At 49.3% G+C, this 23168-nt stretch overlaps 1 protein-coding gene across 1 annotated transcript in view; it reads right to left on the bottom strand.

Annotated features, from left to right (window-relative positions):
- SBK1 (SH3 domain binding kinase 1) overlaps positions 1-7495 on the bottom strand; it is a 64885-nt gene extending 57390 nt beyond the window's left edge. The window contains exon 1 of the mRNA XM_066609412.1: positions 7398-7495. Coding sequence (XP_066465509.1) covers positions 7398-7459 — 62 coding nt within the window. The 5' untranslated portion in view covers positions 7460-7495. The remainder of the gene's footprint in view (positions 1-7397) is intronic.
- Positions 7496-23168: the final 15673 nt, after the last annotated feature.

Raw genomic sequence — 23168 nt, forward strand, 5'->3', positions numbered from 1 at the left:
TTCCATGCTTCCTCTTCTGGTCTGTTCCCCTCCTTTCCACATCTAGGGAGGAAGGAGGAGCAGTGGAGGCAGTGACTGTTGGGCAAAGAATGGTGGCATTTGGTGGGCCACCATCTTGGGCATGCACTGCCCTCATGGCATTTCGCTGCCCCTGAATGTGCTGTCCTCAAACATCCAGGAAATCAGAACCATAATTTTGTTAAGACCAAGTGGCTAGTCCCATGTGTCGCTAGCATTACACAAGATCAAAGGTCGGACGCTCCACAGCCTGGGTCCGATCTACGGGGGATGAGCACTATTGCTTCACATCCACACACACACACTTCAATACCTTTATTGGCATATTTAAAATTGGAGAGAATAAATAACATAATAAATAGACCAGCTTTAAAGATGTTAACTTCAAGCTTTGGCCTTGGAGACTACCGCTAAAAATTCCACCACCAAGCTGGTAAAAGGAGGGGAATAATCACTAAGAAGAATTGGGAAAGGATCAACAAGGGAAACAGGAAGAGAAGAAAGAAAAGACTCAAGTAAGTGAAACCTGAGATTGTGATGAGCAGTGCACCGAAGAAGGATATGATCCAGAGTGTCTGGTTCAACTGAGCAAAATAAACATAATCTGTTTTCTAAACTCCTCGTTCTAAAACTCCTCATTCAAACAGATTATGTTTATTTTGCTTCACATCCTATACACATTTTCCTGGGAGTAAGCCCCACTGGGTACTATGAGAACCACTTCTGAGCAGACATGCCTAAGATTGCACTGAAAGTCACCTAACTCGACCTACCCTGCTGAAGTCAGGTCACCATGACACTGACCGTGATTAATTCTCCAGAATTGATGGGGGGAGCGGCCTTGGAGACGTTAATCTGGCCCATTTGAATGACCCTAATCCTTGGGTAAAGGATTAACCTAGGAGAGCCAGGCCCTGAAGAGTCTGCCACTCTCTGCCAACAGACTAACCCAACTCAGGGCCCAATCCTATCCAATTTTCCAGCGCCAGTGCAGCTGTACCAATGGGGCATGCACTGCATCTTGTGGTGGGGCAGCAGTCACAGAGGCCTCCTTAAGGTATGGGAACATTTGTCCCTTACCTTGGGGGCTGCATTGCGGTTGCACCGGTGCTGGAAAGTTGGATAGGATTGGGCCCTCAGTTGCTAGATGCAAGGGGCAAGAGCTCTTTGTCTCTCTGCCTGTGTTTTTTGTCTCTTTGTCTCTCTGCCTGTGTTTAACCCTGTGTAGGCATTTGCCATTCAGGGGCTGCAAATCTGTGAGCGGGGCAAACAGAAACCCATTGGCAGCAACCCCCCCCTTCCAGGTGCCAATGCCCTCCTTTATTTTTATTTATTTTAAAGGTCTTCAAGGCTGCTTTTGGGTTCCAAAGAAAGGACGCCCGAAGGTGCCTTACAATCCCCAATGCTGAGTCATGCCATGTGCTGGAGGTGTCTTTAAAACGCTGAGTCACCCTACCTTTCCCCGTGTTTTAACACAGTGCTTAGGAGGCACCTGTTGGAGATGCCCTAGGAGGGTTCCCGGCTGTGTGTATGTTCTGCCCCTTCTTTTGACTGTGGTGATGTTCTGCCCCTCCTGTCCTTCCAGGTCAGTTGGAAGGATAGGCAGGGGAGTGGCGCATCAACAGAACGTGCTCCGTTTTGAAAGGTGGAGGGAGAGAGCAAGATGGCCGGGTGCTCAGTGTCTCCAGTGGGCCGCCACCAACCCGTCACCAACATCAGCCTCAATGATCTGCTTCCCACTCATTTAGGCTAGAAACAGATCATTCCCCCTACCCTTCTCTTTATGTACTGCCATCAAACCCATAAATGCTGGACTTCCCATTTCATTTACCGGGGCAATGCAAGACCACCCATTGAAAGCAGAAGAGGACATTGGCCAGCGGTGGGGCAAGGACACTCCTGGCCCCACTATAGACTGAGGCAGATTTGCATCAGCGCTGGATCACGAGGGGCCTGAGCATGAAGTACATCTTTTGGCCCCTATGCAGTTTCCTTAGTGGAAGCTCAGGGACTTCCAGCTTTGTTTACAGGGTCAGCACGTGCTGCCCCTTTAAATAAAACCGTCCCTTTAAATCAGCGGTTCCTAAACTTTGTAGCACTGGGACCCACTTTTTAAATGACACTCTATCAGGACCCACCAGACTTTAAAAAAAAAAAAATCTAGAAAGAAAAAAAATATTTATTTATTTGTTTGTTTGTTTATTTACTTACTTGCATACTTACAGCCCAATCCTATCCACACTTTCCTGGGAGTAAGCCCCATCGACTCTAATGGGACTTGCTTCTGAGTAGACGTGTATAGGATTGGGCTGTTACTTACTTACTTATAATAATAACCAGAAAGAAATACCCTCAAACATTTCGCCCCCTACATTTGTACATGCTTGCAAACTGTAGGAGCGGAACTCTTTGCAAGGTAATTACCAGCTACAGTATCTGATTTTTGAATACCCTCAGTGTTGAAGTCTATTAGTTATCTGATCTTTTCATCGCCCTTTGGTGACCCACCAAAAATCAGATCCCGACTCACAGTCTGGGAACCAAGGCTTTAAATAAAAACCAGAAGTCTCTCAGTTCTGGGTTTGATGAAAGCATTCTTGGGTATGCCCACCCTCTGAAACCGGGCCAGACTGTGGCAAGACCATATTGTCAGGAGGAACCCTGAGTATCCTTGAGGACTGTCCTCTCCCCACCAAGGAAACAAACCAAGGCTCTTATGGCTCAAGCAATGCCTCATCCCTGCCAGAGTTGGATCAATAGCTGACCCCTGCCAAGAACAGGAAAGCAAACAAACAACAATTAATAATTAATTGATACGGCCGGTTCGATTTTCGAATTACTTTGCAATCTTGATCTGTGTCGGGCATCACAAATCAGGCTTGGAGACAGCTGAGGGCGGCTTGTGCCCATTTTCGAGGTGAGGCACTGAGGCCAGGAAAGAGCAGGCTACAAGGGTCAAAAGCAGTTTGCCAAACCTCTTTGCATGGTTCAGGGCTATTGAGAAGTTTGCTTTGTGCGTCTGGTGGAGGGGACTATTGTCCACGAACGCTAGAATCATTCATAAGAACATAAGAACAGCCCCACTGGATCAGGCCATAGGCCCATCTAGTCCAGCTTCCTGTATCTCACAGCGGCCCACCAAATGCCCCAGGGAGCACACCTGATAACAAGAGACTTTATTCTGGTGCCCTCCCTTGCATCTGGCATTCTGACATAGCCCATTTCTAAAATCAGGAGGTTGCGCATACACATCATGGCTTGTACCCCATAATAGATTTTTCCTCCAGAAACTTGTCCAATTCAGGTGACATACACTACTTTTTACTGCAAAACCGCTATCTCCCTTTAAGGCCTGAGCTATCTCCCTTTAAGGCCTGAGACAGGGCCAGCCTGGTGCCTGAGGCAGTGGGTCAAATGCTCCCTGCCCTTACCTGGGAATGCAACAGCCTCTGCTTCTCCCATATCCCAGACTGGATAAGAAAGAGGGATGTCAAGTCTGCTCTAGCTCCCCACTCTTCCACACTTCCTCCTCTGCTCTACCCCCTCCCTTTTACAATCCAGGGAGCAGGAGGATGACAAGCAATGGAGGCCAGGGAGTGGGTGAAGGTGGGCGCCCCACCAATCTCCTGCCTGAAACAGCCATCTCAGTTGGCCTCGTGGATGGGCCAGTCCTCCCCTGAGCTCACCATTTCCGAACCTGCTGACACAGGTGTCTCAGCAAACGGCACTGCCCTCCCTCTGAAGCGAAGGAGAGGGTTCGCATCCGTTTGGAGGGCTCAGGGTAAAGCTGTGGGCAGGCCACAGGGACGGGGAAGAAAGGGAAGGGGTTAACGGGCCATGGAAAGGAAAGGTGTGCCGCGCCTCCATATGGATGGGCAGAGAGCTTCCCTGTCTCCACCCCATACTGCATTCTCTGGCAGCCACAAAGAACAGATCCAACTTTCAACAGCTTGTTTCAGCATATGCCTGTGATCACACTTCTCCATGTGCCCATGCTGGGTCAGGCAGCTGTCCCAGCCATCAGGGATTGGGGGCTGGGGACACACAGAACTAGAAGGAAGGCTCAAGGTCCCAGCTCTCTGCAAGCTCCACTCCAAACACCAACCCAGATCTCACGCGGCTCCAAACATACAAGTTGTTATGTATCATGGGACTGTTGGGACGCCACCTTTCCTTTACTGGCTTGGCTCCTATGCTTATCCCAGCACACTGATGAAGTGTTGGGTCTTATTCATCAGTGTGCTGGGATAAGCACAGGAGCCAAGCCGGTAAAGAAAAGGGGGCGTCTCAACAGTCAGGCACTTTTCCTGGCCAGGAAAAGTGTCACCTGTTGCACTGTGTGTGTGTCGAGACTGCTAAGGACAGAGGAGCTGGCTCTGCTGTCAAAAACAGCAACAGGGCAACCTGGCCAGCCGGTGTTCGGCAGACTGTGGAGCCAGATCGCCGCAGCACAGGGACTGACCTCAGAGGTTGAGGGACACAAACGGGATCAGATTTACCCTAGGTGAAGGTCTCCAGGTGAAAATCTTCACTAGGTGAAGATTTACCTAGTTTCCTGGCTGCGAACTGCCGCTCAAGGATTTAGGAATTAATTCATTACACGCTAGTTAACGGACCCGACAGTGAGAAAAGAGGACTGCGGCCGGATGAAAGAGGGTGGCTCGAAAGCAACAGCCATGCCACTTAAACTCAGGGCTCTGAGCAGTAACTATGTGTGGGGGTGGGGTCTGGGGTGTCAACAGTAGTGCACCTGCCCCACAGGTAGACGGGCCCAATTTTCATCTTCTGAGTAGGACCCCCCATTTGAAACCTTGGAGAGCTGCTTCCCATCGACCAGCAACATCCCACATATTATTTATCGAATATTGTAAGGAGGTGACGATCCTGGGACGCCGAGGCACAAGGAGAATGGCCCCCTCAACCCCACCCAACAGCGGCTCAAGGCCAGGACTCAGATTGGATTGTCAACTGACCAGAAACTGCAGTGAGGACTTGACTGGCAGAAATCAGCAGGGGGAAGCTTTCTTAATCAGAGGCATTAGACTACTCATGTGCGAACCTCTGCTAATCTTAAAGGTGCAGAAGTTACAGCCAGCCAATTAAAAAAAAAAAAAAGATTCAGGTTGCCAATTTGCAGCATGGAGAGTTCAACTTTACCATGAATCCTGTTGCTGAATTTGAATACCTGGGATGGGGTGTCTCCAGCCTATCCTCCCTGCCCTGGTCCTTTTGACCTTCTCCACCTGCAAATGAGGGCTCTCCAGGTTGCCAATCAGGGAATCCTCTTGGAAGAGGGTGCCTGAGAAAAATGGAAAGGGTTTCTGGACACAGGTTGAGCAGGGAACTGTAGTAGGGGGCCCACAGAGTTCCTAGAGGGACTCCTGGGCTTTTAAAAGGGGCCCAATAGGCGGAAATTCAGCCGGGGCAGCACTCCGTAGCACCGTGATACCACACAGGGTGCGTTGGATTTTGATTTCGAAGGGAGTGAGCTGGTCTGCAACAGAACCCTGCTGTCATAGCAAGGCTGCTTCTGTTCGGGAAGGAAGGAACTTTGCTTGTTCACTTGCCGGGCTGAACTTTGAAGACAGGCAGCTGCCACGTCCCAGATGATTCTGGGAAGAAAATGATGCTCAGAGTGGAAGATCTGGGGCAAGGCACAGCCTTGTGGGGTGTTTCGGTGTGCAATATAGCCCAACAATCCCAATCTGTGGAGGCATATTTAAGCATATGCATCAGATACGGACAGATAATAAAGTAGACCTTGCAGGATCGGTTTTTTTTTAAAATCTCAAATCATGAAACACAAGTTTGGCTGGCAGAATCCTTGGCATCTTTAGGTAAGGCAGAGAAAAATCCCTGGCTGAGAACCTGCTGCCAGCCAGTGTTGACAATACTGAGCAAGGTGGACCAAGACTCAGCCCAGCACTTCCTACACTGGCTGACAGCAGGTCTTCAGGGTTTCAGGCCAGGGGTCTTTCTAAGCAGGTGAGATCACAGATTGAACTTGAGATCTTCTACATGTCAAGCAAGGACTTCAGCAAGTTCAGAAAGGGATGGTTGAGCTTTTCACGTCAAACACCTCAGCTAGGCTCCAAGGGCACGTATCGCCTTCGGCATGGTGCATGTGCACCTTTGAGTGAGCGGTGTTTGCCAAAGTAAACCAGAGTTTGAGAGGGACAGTCACAAGAGCTCTGCTTGGAGGCCAGGTTGACCCAAGCAGGGCTTTAATCCCCCAGCAGGTGGCAAAGGACTCTCCAAGAGGCAACGGGCTCATTGCCCCAAAACGGAACATGAAGCTGCCTTATTTATAAGGTTGGACTACCCACCCACTTGGTTTATTGAGGATCTCAAAGGTATCAGGCATGGATCTTTCCCAGCTTCATTTGGAGATGCCAGGGATTGAACCTGAGACCTTCTGCAGGGAAAGCAGGTATACTACCACTGAGCTACAAAAGGCTGCCATTCTCCCATTACGCAGAGTGCCCCACAAGTTCAGTGGTGCTGGACTTTTCTATATGCCGAAAAATACTCTCAGTCCCTGTGTTGTTCTTTCAGAGTAAGGGAGGATACTGGGGGGGGGGGCCTTGCCCACAGGGACCCCACAGATCTTGGAGCCACTTGCAACTTGACAACCCCACTTCAGAGAGACAGTAGTGCAATCCTTAAAAGCAGAGAGGCGTCCAGACCATGTCTATCCCCACAAGAAAAGGTTTCATTCAAGCCTGAATTTTACCTGAACCATTAGCCCTGTTGACAATGTTAGAGGCAACACCTTAAACCTGAGGAGTGCACCTGAGCATGTGTAAAATGCCTTTCCTTTGTCACTCAACCAGACTTCCACACTTGGTTGATGCTGGGGGGGGGGCATGCTCTTGGTGTGATGCCGTGGCTGAGAGCACAAGCTCTGATCTGAGAAGCTGCCGGTTGAAACCTGATCTCTCCCATACGCTTTCTAGGTGGTCCGAGACAAGCTCCGATCTCTGCCCTCAGATAAAACCCATCTGCAATAAGGGGCAACGATACTGTCTACCTTGCAGGGCTGTTGTACCAAAATAATGGATACAAAAGTCCTTCGAATGGCTAAAGTAAAATATCATTCTAGTTGAAATCTGGGCCCCAAAATCACCCCTTCAATGGATTTAAGATAACTTTGGACCCACAATGCAATTGGCTGTTGGACAGGGGCTGTAGCTCCAAGGTGGCACACCTGCCCTAACTGCAGAAGCTCTCCGGTTTAATCTCTAACATGTCCAGGTGGGGCTGGGAAAGACCCCTGGAGACCCACTGTACTGAGCTAAGATAATATAAGGCAGCCGTTTATGATACAAATGGATATGGGGCTATATGAGTGCAAGAAGGCAACCAGTCTTTGAACCCACCTGTTCAACTGCAAGGGCTGCAGCTCCTCTTTCTGAAAGCAGGAAAAGCAGAATGAATCCATCTTTCCGATGATGCAAGGCAGTGGGTGACCCTGGCTTGGCCAGACCTGGCAGGCGTTAGCATCTCCACCGGAACGGGAGGAGGTGACTCCCGTCAGCTGTCCCAGGCCAAGCCCTGCTGCCGGGAGCAGGCATCTCGCACCTTGGCTTCTTCGATTACCCACGGCTGTTTCCAGCATGCAAAGCTTAGCGAGTTCCCCGCCGAGGAGCTCTCCTGCTGGGAGTTGAACCAGTAACCTCCAATGCAGGAGGGATTAACGTTGGAGGCCTCGGCAAGGAAAAGTCACCGCTTCCTTAGCTTGGCCACTTTCCAGTCTGGGACTTCTCAGAAGCTCTTGAGGGGTGTTCAATTTTCCACCTGCCCTGGTTCTCCTCACCTTTCAGACATTTGGAGCTCACAGTCCTGAGGCCCACCTGCCAACACCTCTCAAGGAGTGACTGTTGGGTACGCAAGTAGTTTTTTATGGGACCAGAGTCTCTCCACTGTGACACGGACTAGGCCTCCATGCTCCCGCTCTGGTGGTCAGCCTCACCTGGATCCCTTGTCATCAGCTCTTGTGCCCGTTTCCGGCTGTGGGTGAAAACCTTCCAGGTAATTGAAGTTCTAAGACCTCATTGGAGGGGCTCAGCAAGGTACACACTCCTTATGTGCCGTTTGCCAGTGCTCGGTGTGGGGTTAAGGGTCGGACTCCATAGCCGGCAGCCTACTTCAGGGGGACGGATGCGAGGTGGGCTTCACCGCATGCTTCGGCTGGAACACTCCTCATTTCCAAGATGCTGTCGCTCCTCTAGTAGAGACATGGAGGTTGTGATTTCTGAAGCTTCTTCTCCCAATACCGATGGTAATCTTCAATCCAACTTGCCTGGAGGCAAGTTTGCCCTTCCACCTTCCTGGGGTGCTGACCCACCACCCGAATGGAGCCAGCTGCAGCTCTCTGGATCTGTGGGGCAAAGAGACAAGAGGTGGCACCAAGTCTCCTGCACATATGTGCGTGCATGTGAGAGAGACAGAGAAAGACAGAGAGGAAGGATTCCACTTTGGCAGCTGCGTAGCCCAGAAGTCCTGGAGAATCGCCCACACCAGCCGAGCGCATGCAACCTCTCCCCTCCAGGAATAAAAAGTTCTGAACCTGCCAAGGAGACCCAGATCCGCAGGGCTTGTCTCTTTGACAGAGCAGCCAGCTCACTCGGACAGATAAAGCAGTGCGGGTATTAATAGCTCAAGATTCACGCAGAGAGGCTAGAGGTTTAACTCTTTCACTGCCAGCTCCAGTCCGGTTCGTCCACATGGCTGGGAGATGTTCAGCTGCCATGCCTCGGCCACCCACGAGCCACCTGGGCTTGACTCAGAGGTGTGTGTGTGTGTGTGTGTGTGTGTGTGTGTGTGTCCCTGGATCTCCCAGGGAAGAGAAGTGGCATGTATAGCTGCCAACTGTGACCTGGGCTTTGAATAGCAGCCTGGCATGCTGAAAGGGAACAGGTGAAGCTTTTCCTGGCAGGGACCCAAAGCAGTGGGAAAAGCCTCATCGGAAGTGACTGGCTACTGAGTCAGACCCTGTAGCTCAGCAAATGCTGAGCCTGCCTTGCGACGGCTTGCCAGATTTTCAGACCAGAACTTTTTCCTCTTTGACCCAGAGATGCTGCCAGGGATTGGAACATGGGGGTAAGAATCAGATTGCCAAACCTTGTGTTAATTATCAGGGCTGGGGACACTTCCTCCCCCCTGTTCCCCCCCACCACCACCCCAGGACATTAAAGTAGGTTAAATCAATACAGTCTCTCCTTTCCTGCATATTCTATATTCATCTTTTTCTCATCGGTCGGTCAGTTGCGTGAGCCCGGTTGAATTCCCAGTGTGTATTGGACTTCACAAGACATCCCGCCCCCCCACAGCCCACCCACCAGCTCAGTCCTTTTATCTATGAGTTCAGCTCTGGGTAGGAATGTTGTGGGGCTGCGTATGCCCCTGCACTCATTATATAGACTCCGGAGTCTTCAGTGCCCCAAAGCAGACATGTAGCATAATAATCTGGTTTGCTTATCTTGCAAGAAGTAGCAGATGTTGCACCTCGGATTGCAGGGGTGTGTATGTGTGTCATATTTTAGAATGCAGCAGCAGCAACAAGAACACATCCCTCAATGCATACAGTAAATGAGCACATTGGAGGATGCATCTAGTGCAGACCTCTTTCTGAGCTGCTAGTTTACTACATGCAGGCAGAGTCGGCCCCTTCATGAGGTCAATTGAGGCAGTTGTCTTGGGCAGCGGTGTCCAAACATTTTGGCATGAGGGCCACATTATCTCTCTGACACTGTGTCAGGGGCTGGGAAAAAGAAAGAATGAACTTACATTTAAAATTTGTATAAATTTACATAAATGAATTTATTAGAGATGGAACTTGTATGAATGAATGAAGGTCTTGCAGTAGCTCAAGGACTATAAAAGGCCTTGCACAAAGCAAGGCCAGCCTTTCCTTTGCTGCCACTGTTGCATCACAGTCGTGAAGCAGCAAGTAGTGGAGGGAGCCCTCGTCCCACAGCTCAGGCGAGAGGTCAAACAGTCATTCTCATGCTGAGAGCAGTTGCGTTGGGCCAGCATGGGCTCCAGCAAGTCTCCAGAGGGCCAGAAGTTCATTGGAGACTGGGGGCTCTCCCAGGGCTGGATTGGGAGCCCCCGAGGGCCACAAGTGGCCCCTGGGCTGGGGTTTGGGCAGCCCTGTTCTTGAGCAACAGGCTAGTGGAAGGGGTGCTCACATCCAGCCATCCTCTTTTATCATCTTTCTCCAGCTCCATGGATTGGAAAGGATGTTGGGGAGAGAGTGGGAGGAGAGAAGAGTGGTGAACTTTAGAGCATCAACCTGCTCAGACCCAGCACTCGCCTCTCCTTTGCATTTCCTCTTCTGCCCGCCCTGCTCTTCCTCTTCCGATGAACACAGTGGCACTCACTTCTGGGTGAACATGCATAGGCTCATCCAGGGTTGTGACACAGCTGCCCAGAATACGTTACTGGAAGTCATCCCCACATGTGAAAGATGAACGCTGAAACTATTTCACCTTTGGGCTGCAATCCCATGCACACATACCTGGGAATAAGCCCACTGAAATCAGTGGCGCTGACTTGTGAGCAGACACACCTATGCTTGCACGGTGATTGAAGGCTAAGGCACTTGAATTTCTCGGAATGCCATGCTCTCTCCCAGGAGATCTCCCAGCATTCTTAGGTTATTCCATTTTATCCTTGCAATACCTCTGTAAGATAAGATAGACTCAGAAAGAGTAAGCAGGCCTCGGTTTCGTGGTAAGCTTCATGGATGAAAAGGGATTTGAACCCAGGTCTCCCTGGTCCATAGCCAACTCCCTGCAATTAATTCACCGCACTGCCTCCCTCTTCCATTTTGGGAGAAACAGCTTGGATTTTGCTGGGCTCCGAGTGGATTCCTATTGAGCTTGGATGGGTGGACTAAACCGATGTTGCTAGGGGACTGTGAGGCCCAGAGCAAATTAAACTGGCTCAGACATGCTTTTCATGTATTTGTGATGTGTGCATGTGCTGTCCTCAGATAGCCTTTCCTAACCCCTAGAAAAACATAGTCTTGTGCTCTCTCTCCCCCTAGGAGGCAGAAGGCTTTGCTAGCTTGGTAGGGCTGGCGAGACGGAGAGATTCAAATATGGTAGTGATACAAGACCAGCCATACCACTTTGCAGCAGGACAACATGGTTAACTTCAGGCGGTGACTCTTCCATGGTTTGCACACCTCCATCGTGCATGGCCACCAGCACCACTGTAGCCATGGGTGGCACTACTCTAGCCAGTTCAACTCTATGGGTGACACCACTCTAACCCAGCTCTATGACCAGAAACTGTGTCTCCTCCCACTGCCTTCTCTTCCATTTCCATTTCTTCCTCCATGCCTCTCACCACTCTGCCATAGCTCACTGCCTACCCAGCTCACTGCCAACCCAGCAGTGGAAGGGCAGACGTAGTGTGGCAGGAGCAGCCAAGTAAGGCAGGTGATAACTGTGCATGTGCTGGGAAATAGGGGTGGTGGTAGAATTTCGTTCCCCGTTTCACATGCCAAATGTCTTGGACCAGCCCTGCAGTGACAGCAAGGATACCATCATAACTATGACATTATAATCTCTTGCTTCCCCCCCCTTTCCCAAACCTTCCAGGCAATGAAAGAGAAGGTGGCATCCAAGCTTCACCCACAATAATCTGTATACAGGAGGAGCATCAACCCATGCCCTCCTCTGCCATCTGGCTGCCACCTGACAGACCCTGTTTTTAGGCTGCCATGGAAATGCAGTGCAGGTGACACTCAGTAAGTTGTAGATCTTCTGAGGGTCCCAAAGGATGGGAGATTCCAACCAGGGAAATAGATATTTGAATGGGCCCATTTCAATTGGGATTGGAGGATGCAAGCTTCAGAGTCACACAGAAGTCTTCAGCTACGGGTCAGTAGCTGGAGTGCAAAGTCCTGTCCTGCTGTTTCTACCTGTAGTCCAACACCAGAGACAGCAGCAGCGATGACCTTGCCTCTCAGGGCATGTAATGGGGAGGACATGAGTTCCCGGCTCCACCCCTCCATGTGGGCTTTGTCATTTCACCTCCTGCATTATTTAACAGGACTCTGTTTGAAATGCCTTTCCCCAGTCGAGCCCTGCCCCTGCTAATGGGAAAAATCAATCGCTTGTTATTTTATGGGGGCCAGGAGGCTCTCAGATGCAGCTTGCAGGGAACATTTGGCTGGCCTGTATCAATCCCCTGGGACGCTGACATGACATCGCTGCTCCAGAGGGGAGCCTGAGCAGACCAGGGGAAAGGGGACAAGATGGATATGTGCATCCATGACTGTTTTGTGCAGTTTGTCCCCCTCCCCAAAATGAAGGCACTGTACAATCTTCATGGAATTCTATCTCAAGTCACCATTATCATTTCCACCTCAGGCATCTCTATAACAAATGTTAGTGCCTTGCATTACTTTTCCATCATGTTGTGTTTTGCAACTTCACTACTCCAAATACTTGTCCCATCCCGTCTCTTCCCACTAGCCTGTGGGGCAATAAGAGACCTGCCCTGCAAGTAGGAACTCATGAGGTCCACCAGACCATATGAACGGTAGCCAGACAGGTAGGAGTTTCAGCACCATGGAGAGCTGCAGCAAGGGTCAGAGGTGGGCCTAGGCTTTAAATTCCAGCAGGCTCCAACTCCCTGCCTGGGGTGTGGAGACACTTCAATGGGCGGCCATCTGGCCCAGATTCTTGCACAGCTTCATCACGTTCCTCTTGGCCCATGGCCAGCCCTAGTATGCAGACTTGAGAAAGACACATGAAGTTCTTGTCATGGAAGGGGCTGCATCTCTGAGAGGTTCAAAGAGGGTTCCTTCTGATCTTTGGTTTCTTCTTTCAGAACTTCACCCTTGCCTACTTGGACTGTACCATGCACCTCATGCTGACAGCCTGGTCATAAAAACTAGTCCACTTGGAGCCCAACATGGCAAGATCGGCCCATCCAGGAGGCCAACTGAGGTGGCCACTTCAGGCCACAGACTAGCAGAGATGCTTGTCGCCCACTCCTCTTCACCCACCTCTACTCCTCCTCCTCCTTTCAGGCTCCAAGAAGGAAACAGAGTGGAAGAGGAAAGATGTAGGAGAAAGGAATGGTGGGCTAGAGCAGGAGTGCTCACACTTTTTTGGCTCGAGAGCTACTTTGAAACCCAGCAAAGCCCAGAGATCTACCAGAGTTTTTTTTACAATGTTTGCGCCATCATAACATATAACATTTATGTGTACAATGTATGTTGGTGTACCTTGAGCCCCACTGAGTATAACAGGACTTACTCCTGAGTAGACATGCCTAGGATTAGGCTGTGAGGCTGCAATCCTAGCCACACTTACCTGGGAGTAAGCCCCATTGAGTACAATGGGCCTTACTCCCAGCGTTTCCTCCCAGAGGCACCTGAAAGGGGGTGGCACTCCGTGATCTACTTATTTTGCCTCGCGATCTACCAGTAGATCGTGATCCACCTATTGAGCACCCCTGGGCTAGAGTGTCCAGGACACTCTAGTTTACTTCTCTCTCATCTTCTTCTTCCTTTTAAGAACATAAGAACAGCCCCACTGGATCAGGCCATAGGCCCATCTAGTCCAGCTTCCTGTATCTCACAGCGGCCCACCAAATGCCCCAGGGAGCACACCAGACAACAAGAGACCTCATCCTGGTGCCCTCCCTTGCATCTGGCCTTCTGACATAGCCCATTTCTAAAATCAGGAGGTTGCACATACACATCATGGCTTGTACCCCGTAATGGATTTTTCCTCCAGAAACCATCCCCTTTTAAAGGCATCCAGGCCAGATGCCGTCACCACATCCTGTGGCAAGGAGTTCCACAGACCAACCACACGCTGAGTAAAGAAATATTTTCTTTTGTCTGTCCTAACTCTCCCAACACTCAATTTTAGCGAATGTCCCCTGGTTCTGGTGTTATGTGAGAGTGTAAAGAGCATCTCCCTATCCACTCTGTCCATCCCCTGCATAATTGTGTATGTCTCAATCATGTCCCCCCTCAGGCGTCTCTTTTCTAGGCTGAAGAGGCCCAAACGCCGTAGCCTTTCCTCATAAGGAAGGTGCCCCAGCCCCGGAATCATCTTAGTCGCTCTCTTTTGCACCTTTTCCATTTCCACTATGTCTTTTTTGAGATGCAGCGACCAGAACTGGACACAATACTCCAGGTGTGGCCTTACCATCCATTTGTACAATGGCATTATAATATTAGCCGTTTTGTTCTCAATACCTTTCCTAATGATGCCAAGCATAGAATTGGCCTTCTTAACTTGGGTCGACACATTCATCGACCTGTCCACCACCACCCCAAGATCTCTCTCCTGATCTGTCACAGACAGCGCCGAACCCATCAGCCTATCTAAAGTTTTGATTTTTTGCCCCAATGTGCATGACTTTACACTTACTGACATTGAAGCGCATCTGCCATTTTGTTGCCCATTCTGCCAGTCTGGAGAGATTCTTCTGGAGCTCCTCACAATCACTTCTGATCTTCACCACTCAGAAAAGTTTGGTGTCGTCTGCAAACTTTGCAACCTCACTGCTCACCCCTGTCTCCAGGTCATTTATGAAGAGGTTGAAAAGCACCGGTCCCAGGACAGATCCTTGGGGCACACCACTTTTCACCTCTCTCCATTGTGAAAATGCCCATTGACACCCACTCTCTGCTTCCTGGCCTCCAACCAGTTCTCAATCCATGAGAGGACCTGTTCTCTAATTCCTTGACTGTGGAGTTTTTTCAGTAGCCTTTGGTGAGGGACCGTGTCGAACGCCTTCTGAAAGTCCAGATATATAATGTCCATGGGTTCTCCCGCATCCACATGCCTGTTGACCTTTTCAAAGAATTCTATAAGGTTCGTGAGGCAAGACTTACCCTTACAGAAGCCATGCTGATTCTCCCTCAGCAAGGCCTGTTCATCTATGTGTTTTGAGATCCTATCTTTGATGAGGCATTCCACCATCTTACCCGGTATGGATGTTAGGCTGACCAGCCTATAGTTTCCCGGGTCCCCCCTCTTTCCCTTTTTAAAGCATGGCGCATGACTCCTGCCTGTGCTCCAGTTCTACTCCACAGGTCCCAGCTTCTCCTCTGCCAGCCAAAAGATACTATAGTTCAAGGCCAGCATTACTTTTGGCCCCAGCTGTTCCCTCAACCACTTAGACGATTTTCTTTGCTGACGCCGGGTCCCTCCCATATTGTAAGCTCATCCCCATTAGCACAAGGCCTTTCAAGGCCTCGATGTTCTCGACCGATATTGAAATTCTCCAGAGCATACAGAACAAAACAGACTCTCCGCGCGGAACAATTGCCTTTCCCTGAAGCTCAGGAACAGGTTCCAAAACACCACTGGTAGCCTTGGACCTGTGCAAGGGGGGAGATGATGATATTTGGGAAATGTGATAAGAATGGACTCCCATGACCCCCACTCATGGGGAATGTAAAGCAGGCCTCCCAGCAGGGGAGTAGTGGGACATTTTGACATGCAGGAGTATGTCATGACACCCCCATGACAACACCCACAAAGACTACACCAAAAAAAACCCAAGATATAGATGAAGAGAATGAGTGGAAGATAAAAGAGTAGTGGACTAGAGCATCTCTTGACACTCTAGCCCACAGTTCTTTTCTCTTCCACACTTTATTTTCTACTCATCCCCCTCTTCTTTTTTAATCCAGGAAGCTGGCATATTACCATGTAAGATGGATGACATTTGGCACACCACCTCAGGTACCAGAGATCTTGGGCCTGCCCTACTGTTCAGCCAGGTTTCACGCCAAGGGTCACATGGCAAGACCACCCCTAAACAGACATTATCAGTGGTATAGCACCCTGTACTCCATCATGGAGCCCAGCTGTGACCGAGGCCCTCAGCAACCTGGTACAACCACTGCCTGGAAACTTCTGCATCCGAAAGACATGTGCTATTACTGACTTATGACCTCCCCACTCCCCATGCTCTTGCTCAAGGCCACCCAGAATCCCAAAGCCAGCACTTTCTCCTTCATGATTTTATTCAATATCACATTTACGTTCCATCTTTCATTCTTCATGGCAACATATATGGAGCTCCCAGACAGTCACCAATCCAGGCACAGGAACCAAAATATTAACTATGTTGGCTCCAGAGAGGAAACAAAATCCAGGGGAGAGTGGATAGTGTCTGTGACAGAACAGACAGAGAGATGAGGGGCTCTTCCCCCATCCCCCAGTTTAATGAGTTCCAGGAAGCAATGGCTGGCTAGCCCAGAGCCCCCATTTACTTGCTGGTACAGGGAGAGTGGCAACCCCCTTCCCCTGGGGACATGAACCCCCGTCATGCACTGATGATATTTAATAAGCGCAGCCTGAGTCATTCTTCCAAAACCACAACAGTTCTGGGAAAACACAGAAGCCAGGTGCCCAGATAAGAGACCTTTTCTTGCTCTCTCCCACTGCTTCACTGCTCTTCTCCCCCCCCCCCCCATCCCATCCCCACCCTTCCTCCGGTGTAAATACAATACAGAACTCAATAAAAACCCATTAGCTTGATCGAGGTCTTGGAGAAATGGCAAGGTTTTAATAGCTGGGTGGCTGATTTTGTATGGCTCCTGGCTCTGTATCAGCTCATTTCATGCACTGTCACTTGAATAATTTGGGAGCCCGGAGAACCTGGCCCATCTCAGAGATGCAGCACTGGCTTCCAGGACCAGAATTTCAGCACAGACAGTTGATTTAATTTCATGAAGTTGGGGGCTTTGGGGAAAACAGGGAGAGAAAGAAAAGGTTTGGTGTTAGGGAGATGGTGGGGGAAAAGGAATGGCAGTAGATAAAAGCATAAGAAGATCATAAACACAGAGGACTTATTCTGCCTGACATTGGCCAACCATCCAGGTATTTCTGGGTTCCTTCCCTCCTTTTGTCCTCACACCAGTCTTATGAGGTAGGTGAGACTGAGTGACCCAGGTAGCTGCATGGCTGAGTGGGGATTTGAACCTGCATCTGCCAGGTCTAAGTTCAATTCCCAAACCACTACACCATCCTGGCTCTGATATCTGAGAGTCACGTGGATAATGGCCTCTGAGTTTGGAGGTTCCAGCTGATTACATGGCTGAGTGTGGGCCCAATCCTATCCAACTTTCCTGCCCCTATCCAGCAATGCAGCCCCTAGGGGAGGGAGCATATGTTTCCTTACCTGAGGAGGCTTCCCTAATTACCCTCCCACCACAGGATGCAGTGCAAACCCTATTAGCACGGCTACACCGGGACTGGAAAGTTGGATAGGATTGGACCCTGTGGCTTTGAACACTATATCAAGTCATATGCAGTAGTTGTACCACTGAACTTAAGCTGGTTAAGGTCCATGCATGCTGCCTGGATGGAGGTAATCTGAGATCCATATGTCCACCACCATAAACTCTTTGAGGGAAGAGTAGTATATAAATGTAATGATTACCGCTACTAATAAATCAAGAATAATAAGATATTTATAAACAGTCAATAGAACCATTTTACAGGGATTTGAACCTTTCTTAAAAATCCTTTCAGCTAGTGGCCATCACTGCATCTTGTGGCAGAGAGTTCCAAAGATCAGTACTACTTACTATTGTCTGCCCCTCCGTTTCATGACTTGTGTTGACATGGTATCGTGAATTGTGGGTTTTCAAAAATGGTGGCAGTACCTCAGGCAGTGTGGAGGGGGGCATGCCTCTCAAGTAACCCACCATGAGTTACTCTAGACTGGCACTCTCCTCTCCTCTGCTTTCTCATTTTTGATTTTGAATCCAGGGAGAAGGGGAGGAACACCAGCTGGTATGTTGCCATGTACAGAGAAACAGCACTTGGCACACGACGGGCGCAATCCTAACCCCTTATGTCAGTGCTGTCCAGCACTGGCATAGCAGTGCCAATGGGACATTTGCTGCATCCTGCAGTTGGGTGTCACTCACAGAGGCCTCCTCAAAGTAAGGGGAATGTTTGTTCCCTTACCTCAGAGCTGCATTGTCCTTATGTCAGTGCTGGAAAGCACTGTACCCCCTTTGGCACTGGGGAATCTCAGGCCAAGCCTGGGTGGTGACTACAACATAAAGATTCAGATGTGACAAGGCTCAGCTAGTCCCAAACTGAAGAACTGCTTCTATATCCCAGAGCCAAAATGAACTTCATTTGTGCAATCTGCGAGCCAAAGCCATTCTGACAATACTGTAATAATCATCCGAACTCACAGATTCTTTTCGCGCATGAAATCAGAGATGAGCCTGTGGTCTCGAAAGGGGTATGAGGGGGTGTTGCCCACCTGTTGTTTTTGCATTCTGCAGCTGTCCAGAAAAAAAGAGACTTGCAAAAGTGTGTGTATGTGTGTGGGGGGGGGGAGAAACAACCTCAAGTAACATGGCAAAACTTAGCTCAGGCATAAATGGAACAGACACCTGTATGACCCAAAGCAGACATGGACTTCCCGTGCTAAAACTGCAGTGTGAGAGCAGGTCCGGCAGGAGATTGTGGCCCTAACTGTGTGCTGTGCTAGCATTAAGGCCAGCCACATGCCTCGATAGATGAGATGGTGAGAACTTTGTTCACTATGCATCAACCTACATATTGTTGCACAAATTCCCCACTTAGCAAAGCATTGAACGTTTTCAGGAGGGAGGAGAGATGCCTGCAGGTGTTTAAAAAAAAATTAATTTATGGCACAAAAATAAAGGCAAGATTTAGATGGGGGCACCCTGTTCTGTTTGCTGATTTGCCTCCATTGCTTCTCTTCCTGGACTGAAAAAGGAAGAAGGGAACGGAGCAGAAGAGAGAACGACACTCTAGCTCACCACTGCCCTTTCCTCCACACTTCCTGCAAGGTGACAGCGTTTGTGTGTGTGTGTGGCAGAGATCAAGGAGAGAGAGAGAGTTCAGGGTTCAAATTCTGCAGCTCCAGCCTTGGATTTGATATTGCGTTGTTAAAAATAGCCAAGGCGTGCTGTTCCCAGGTTTTATTTGAAGCATTTGCCAATAAAAGCTTGTTCTACTTCTGACAGCTGCATTTAGCCAATTTCCAAAACAATGCAAAGTCTTTTGATTTAACTGCTTGTTCCAAGCAGAAAACCATAAGTGCCTTTTGATGACAGGCCTTCTCATTATTCAATAATCCCTCTTCAGTCCAATAAGTTATCTAATTGCCAAGTTATCCACTTTGATCCTCCAGGCTGCTCTCTCTTAACCCTATTCTTAGCCTCTCCACGCTTGCAATCTAATCAAAGGGCACCACTTGAGCCTTTATGAGATTTGGATGGAAATATCCAAAATGCTCAGTGATTTATCCACTAGCTAGTAGTTGGTAATGAACTAATCCAAACCAAAAATAACTGAGCCAGCTCCAGCTGTAGAACCTCTTTTGCATTTCATCTCTACGGCAGCCATTTTCAACCACTGTGCCGTGGCACACTGGTGTGCCACGAAAGGTCCCCAGGTGTGCCGCGGGAATTTGGGAGAGGGTCATTTATCAATAGGACCATTAGGGAATGTGAGCCCCCATTGACAGCAGTGTGCCTTGTCAATTGTCAAAAAGCTGATGGTGTGCCTTGACCACTTTAGTGCCTTGCCAGTGTGCCGCAAAATGAAAAAGGTTGAAAATCACTGCTCTACGGTATTGCCTCTGTGGTTGCTCCCATGCTAGCAACGGGGCTGATGCAAGACCCCTGGAGCCTGAGACAGCGCCCCCCCCCCAAATAGCAGGCAATGCTCCAGCTGCTATTTCCACTACTGCTTCTTCAGCTCACTGGATTCAAAAGGAAGAAGAGAGCAGCAAATGAGGAGGTGTGGAGAAGAGAAAGTGCATAGGGGATGCTTTATCCTACCATTTTCCTCTCCTCCTCCACACTCCCTCTTCTGCTCCATTGGTGGTGGTGGTGGTGGTGGTGGTGATGATGATGAATATTTATTATTTTTCAAACCCAGCATGTGGGAGGAGAAGCAGGGCCATAGCCAGTCTTCCTTGCCAAGTGGGGCAGCAATCTCAGGGACTAGATTGATGGGAGAGACATGTTGGTGGGGGACCTGTTCTCTTGTCTGCTGGCCACCAAGTCAATGGCTTAGGGCCTAATAATCCTATCCAACTTTCCAGCTCCAGTGTAGCCGCAGTGCAGCCCCATAGTAAGGGTACAAATGTTCCCATACCTTAAGAAGGCCCAAGTGACTACCCCTCCACCACAAGATGCAGCACACAACCCACTGGCACAACTGCACCAGCACTGGAAAATTGGATAGGATTGGGCCCTTATTCTGCATTCTGTGGGGGGGGGGAGGGGAGTTGCAGAGGTCTCATCTGGGTAAGGGAACTTTTGTTTTCTTACTCCCTCCATGGTGTGGAGTGGTATACTCAGATCTGCACTACCAAAATCAGTCTGCATGGATCCAGGCTGTGGGATTGGGTCCAGAAAGAGTTTTGGATTTGGCAGCCGCAGCTGAACCCATCCCCTTCCCAGACCTGATCTGCCCCCATTGCCATCTCCATTGCCTCCCTATTCTGCCCTCCTCTGTCTTTCTTCCATCCCATCCCACCTCCCCTGCCATCCTATCTGTGTTCACAACAATCCTCCTGTGCATGGGGGAGGGCTCCAGCCTTCCTGCTGGTGCACTAGCAGCGCACGACTCCACATGCTGTAGGTATGTCTTTTATGACTGCTGTAAGGATGCTTGAATGCATGTTTTAACTAACCCATGTTTGAATGCATGTTTTAACCCATGCTTCTTTTAACCAATTTTTGCCTGGCCCACAGGTGTACACATTTGGTCCCCGCTGCGTATATGCAACGCTGGGCAGAAATTTAATCTTGTGAAATCAACCCTAAGTCAGGAACACTCGTTCTACCAACATAAGAGCCCAGTTGGGCCAGTAGTCTTCCTGCTCCTGTGGTTTTGAAAGGGTAAACTCAGAAGCCAAAGGAGTTGTGAGAAGATGAGAGTGCTGGTCTACAGGGAGCCCTTCTCCCAAGACCACTGAAGCAAAATCATTTGATCTTGCCAAATCAACCCCAAGACAGATGAAATCTGGAGGGAGGAGAGCTGTGGAGGTCAGGGTGGGTGACGTTTTGAGAGCTATTGCACTACTGTGCTGAAAAAGGTGCACTCCATCAGAGCTCCAAACATCATCCGAAATAGCTTGTTACGCAATGCAAAACAATATATTACTCAGCAAAGAAAGTCATAATTGCAATAATACTGCAAAATAAGAAGACATCTTCAAACAGCCGAGATTGTCCTTCCATTTGTCCTCAAGGACATGAAGTCTCCCCTTGGAGACTCCCCTCAAGAACATCATCATCCTTGGGAGAGCTGAACTCTGTGGGATCCCCCCCCCCCACAACACTATTGTAAATGCTCCACCACTAAAGGAGAGAAAAAAATCTCTTGGGGCCCAATCCTATGCAACTTTCCAGCTCTGGTGTAGCCACAGTGCAGCCCTGTGGTAAAAGAACACATGTTCCAATACTTTGAAAAGGACCCAGTGATTGCCCCTGGGTCAGTCACGCAGCCCAAACCCTGCCCCTGGGTCAGGATGCAGTGCACACTCCACTAGCACAACTACACCTGCACTGGAAAATTGGAGGGGATTGGGCCCTCACTCTCCATCGACTGCGTAAATAGCAGCCAACTTGCTCCTTGGCCACACGGTGTCTCCCTCCCTTTCAAAATCCTCTTCCAGTCTTTATGGCTGCTATAAGCACACATTTAACAGCAGCTTAGGGCGCAATCCTAACCCCTTATGTCAGTGCTTTCCATACCATAGTCTTTCGAGACTGAAGGTTGCCAATACATACATTAGGATAGGCAACTATATTTTGTTTTTATGTTGTTGTGTTACAAATATCGTTGTACTATGTATGCTGTTCCTAGTACGGCGGCCTTTTGCAATTGACTGATGGTGCTTGTGCTCATCCCGATGGTGTCCAAGTGCTTTTCCAGCTGTTTCGGGACAGCACTCAAAGCCCCTGTGACCACTGGGATGACTCTTGCTTCCTTGTGCCGCAGCCTTTCACTTCTATTTGCAGGTCTTCATACTTGGTGGTTTTCTCGTTCTTTATCTTCTACTCCACTGCCACCAGGTACTGCCATGTCTACTGTCCAGCCTTCTTATCTTTCTTGTCAGTGATGGTGATGTCTGGTGTGCTGCGTGGCAGATGCTTGTCGGTTTGTATTATATCCACAGCACTTCTTTGTTCCTTAAACAGGCTAAATATGCTTTAAACATGCCTTAGGGCACAAGCCTAACCAGGTCTACTCAGAAGTAAGTCCTATTTTGTTCAATGGGGCTGGCTCTCAGGAAAGTGTGGTTAGGATTGCAGCCTCAAACATGCTAAACATGCCTTAGGCATGCCTTAAATATGGTAAGCATGCTTTAAACGTGCCTTAAACATGCTAAGCATGTCTCAAACACGCCTTAAACATGCAAAACATGCCTTAAACATGCTAAGCATGTCTCAAACACGCCTTAAACATGCAAAACATGCCTTAAACATGCCAAGCATGTCTCAAACACGCCTTAAACATGCCAAGCATGTCTCAAACACGCCTTAAACATGCCAAACTTGCCTTAAACATGCCAAGCATGTCTCAAACATGCCTTAAACATGCCAAACTTGCCTTAAACATGCCAAGCATGTCTCAAACACGCCTTAAACATGCGAAACATGCCTTAAGCATGCCAAGCATGTCTCAAACACGCCTTAAACATGCGAAACATGCCTTAAACATGCCAAGCATGTCTCAAATATGCCTTAAACATGCCAAACATGCCTTAAGCGTGCCTTAAGCGTGCTAAGCATGCCTTAGACATGCTAAATATGCATTAAACATGACTTGAACATCCCTTGAACATGCCTTAGACATGCTAAACATGCCTTAGACGTGTGATTTTTATGTGGGGCTTCTGAGGCGCTTTGAGGAGTGGGGCTGCTCCCTTTATTGCCCCTCCCCCAAAGGCCACTCCTGGCGCTTTAGGAAAACGACGTTTGAAATCACTCCAAAGAGCAACGGAAAAAACCGACGTCTACCCTCAGCCGAACCGTCTCGCGACAACTGCGCATGCGCGCGAGGAAGCCCTCACTGCGGCGGCAGGCGAAGGGTTAAGTCCCTTTTTTCCCCCTCCCTTTTTTCCTTCCTCCCCTCCTGGGGCGGAGC

This window comes from Tiliqua scincoides, chromosome 13 (assembly GCF_035046505.1).
Source record: "Tiliqua scincoides isolate rTilSci1 chromosome 13, rTilSci1.hap2, whole genome shotgun sequence".
NCBI lineage: Eukaryota > Metazoa > Chordata > Lepidosauria > Squamata > Scincidae > Tiliqua > Tiliqua scincoides.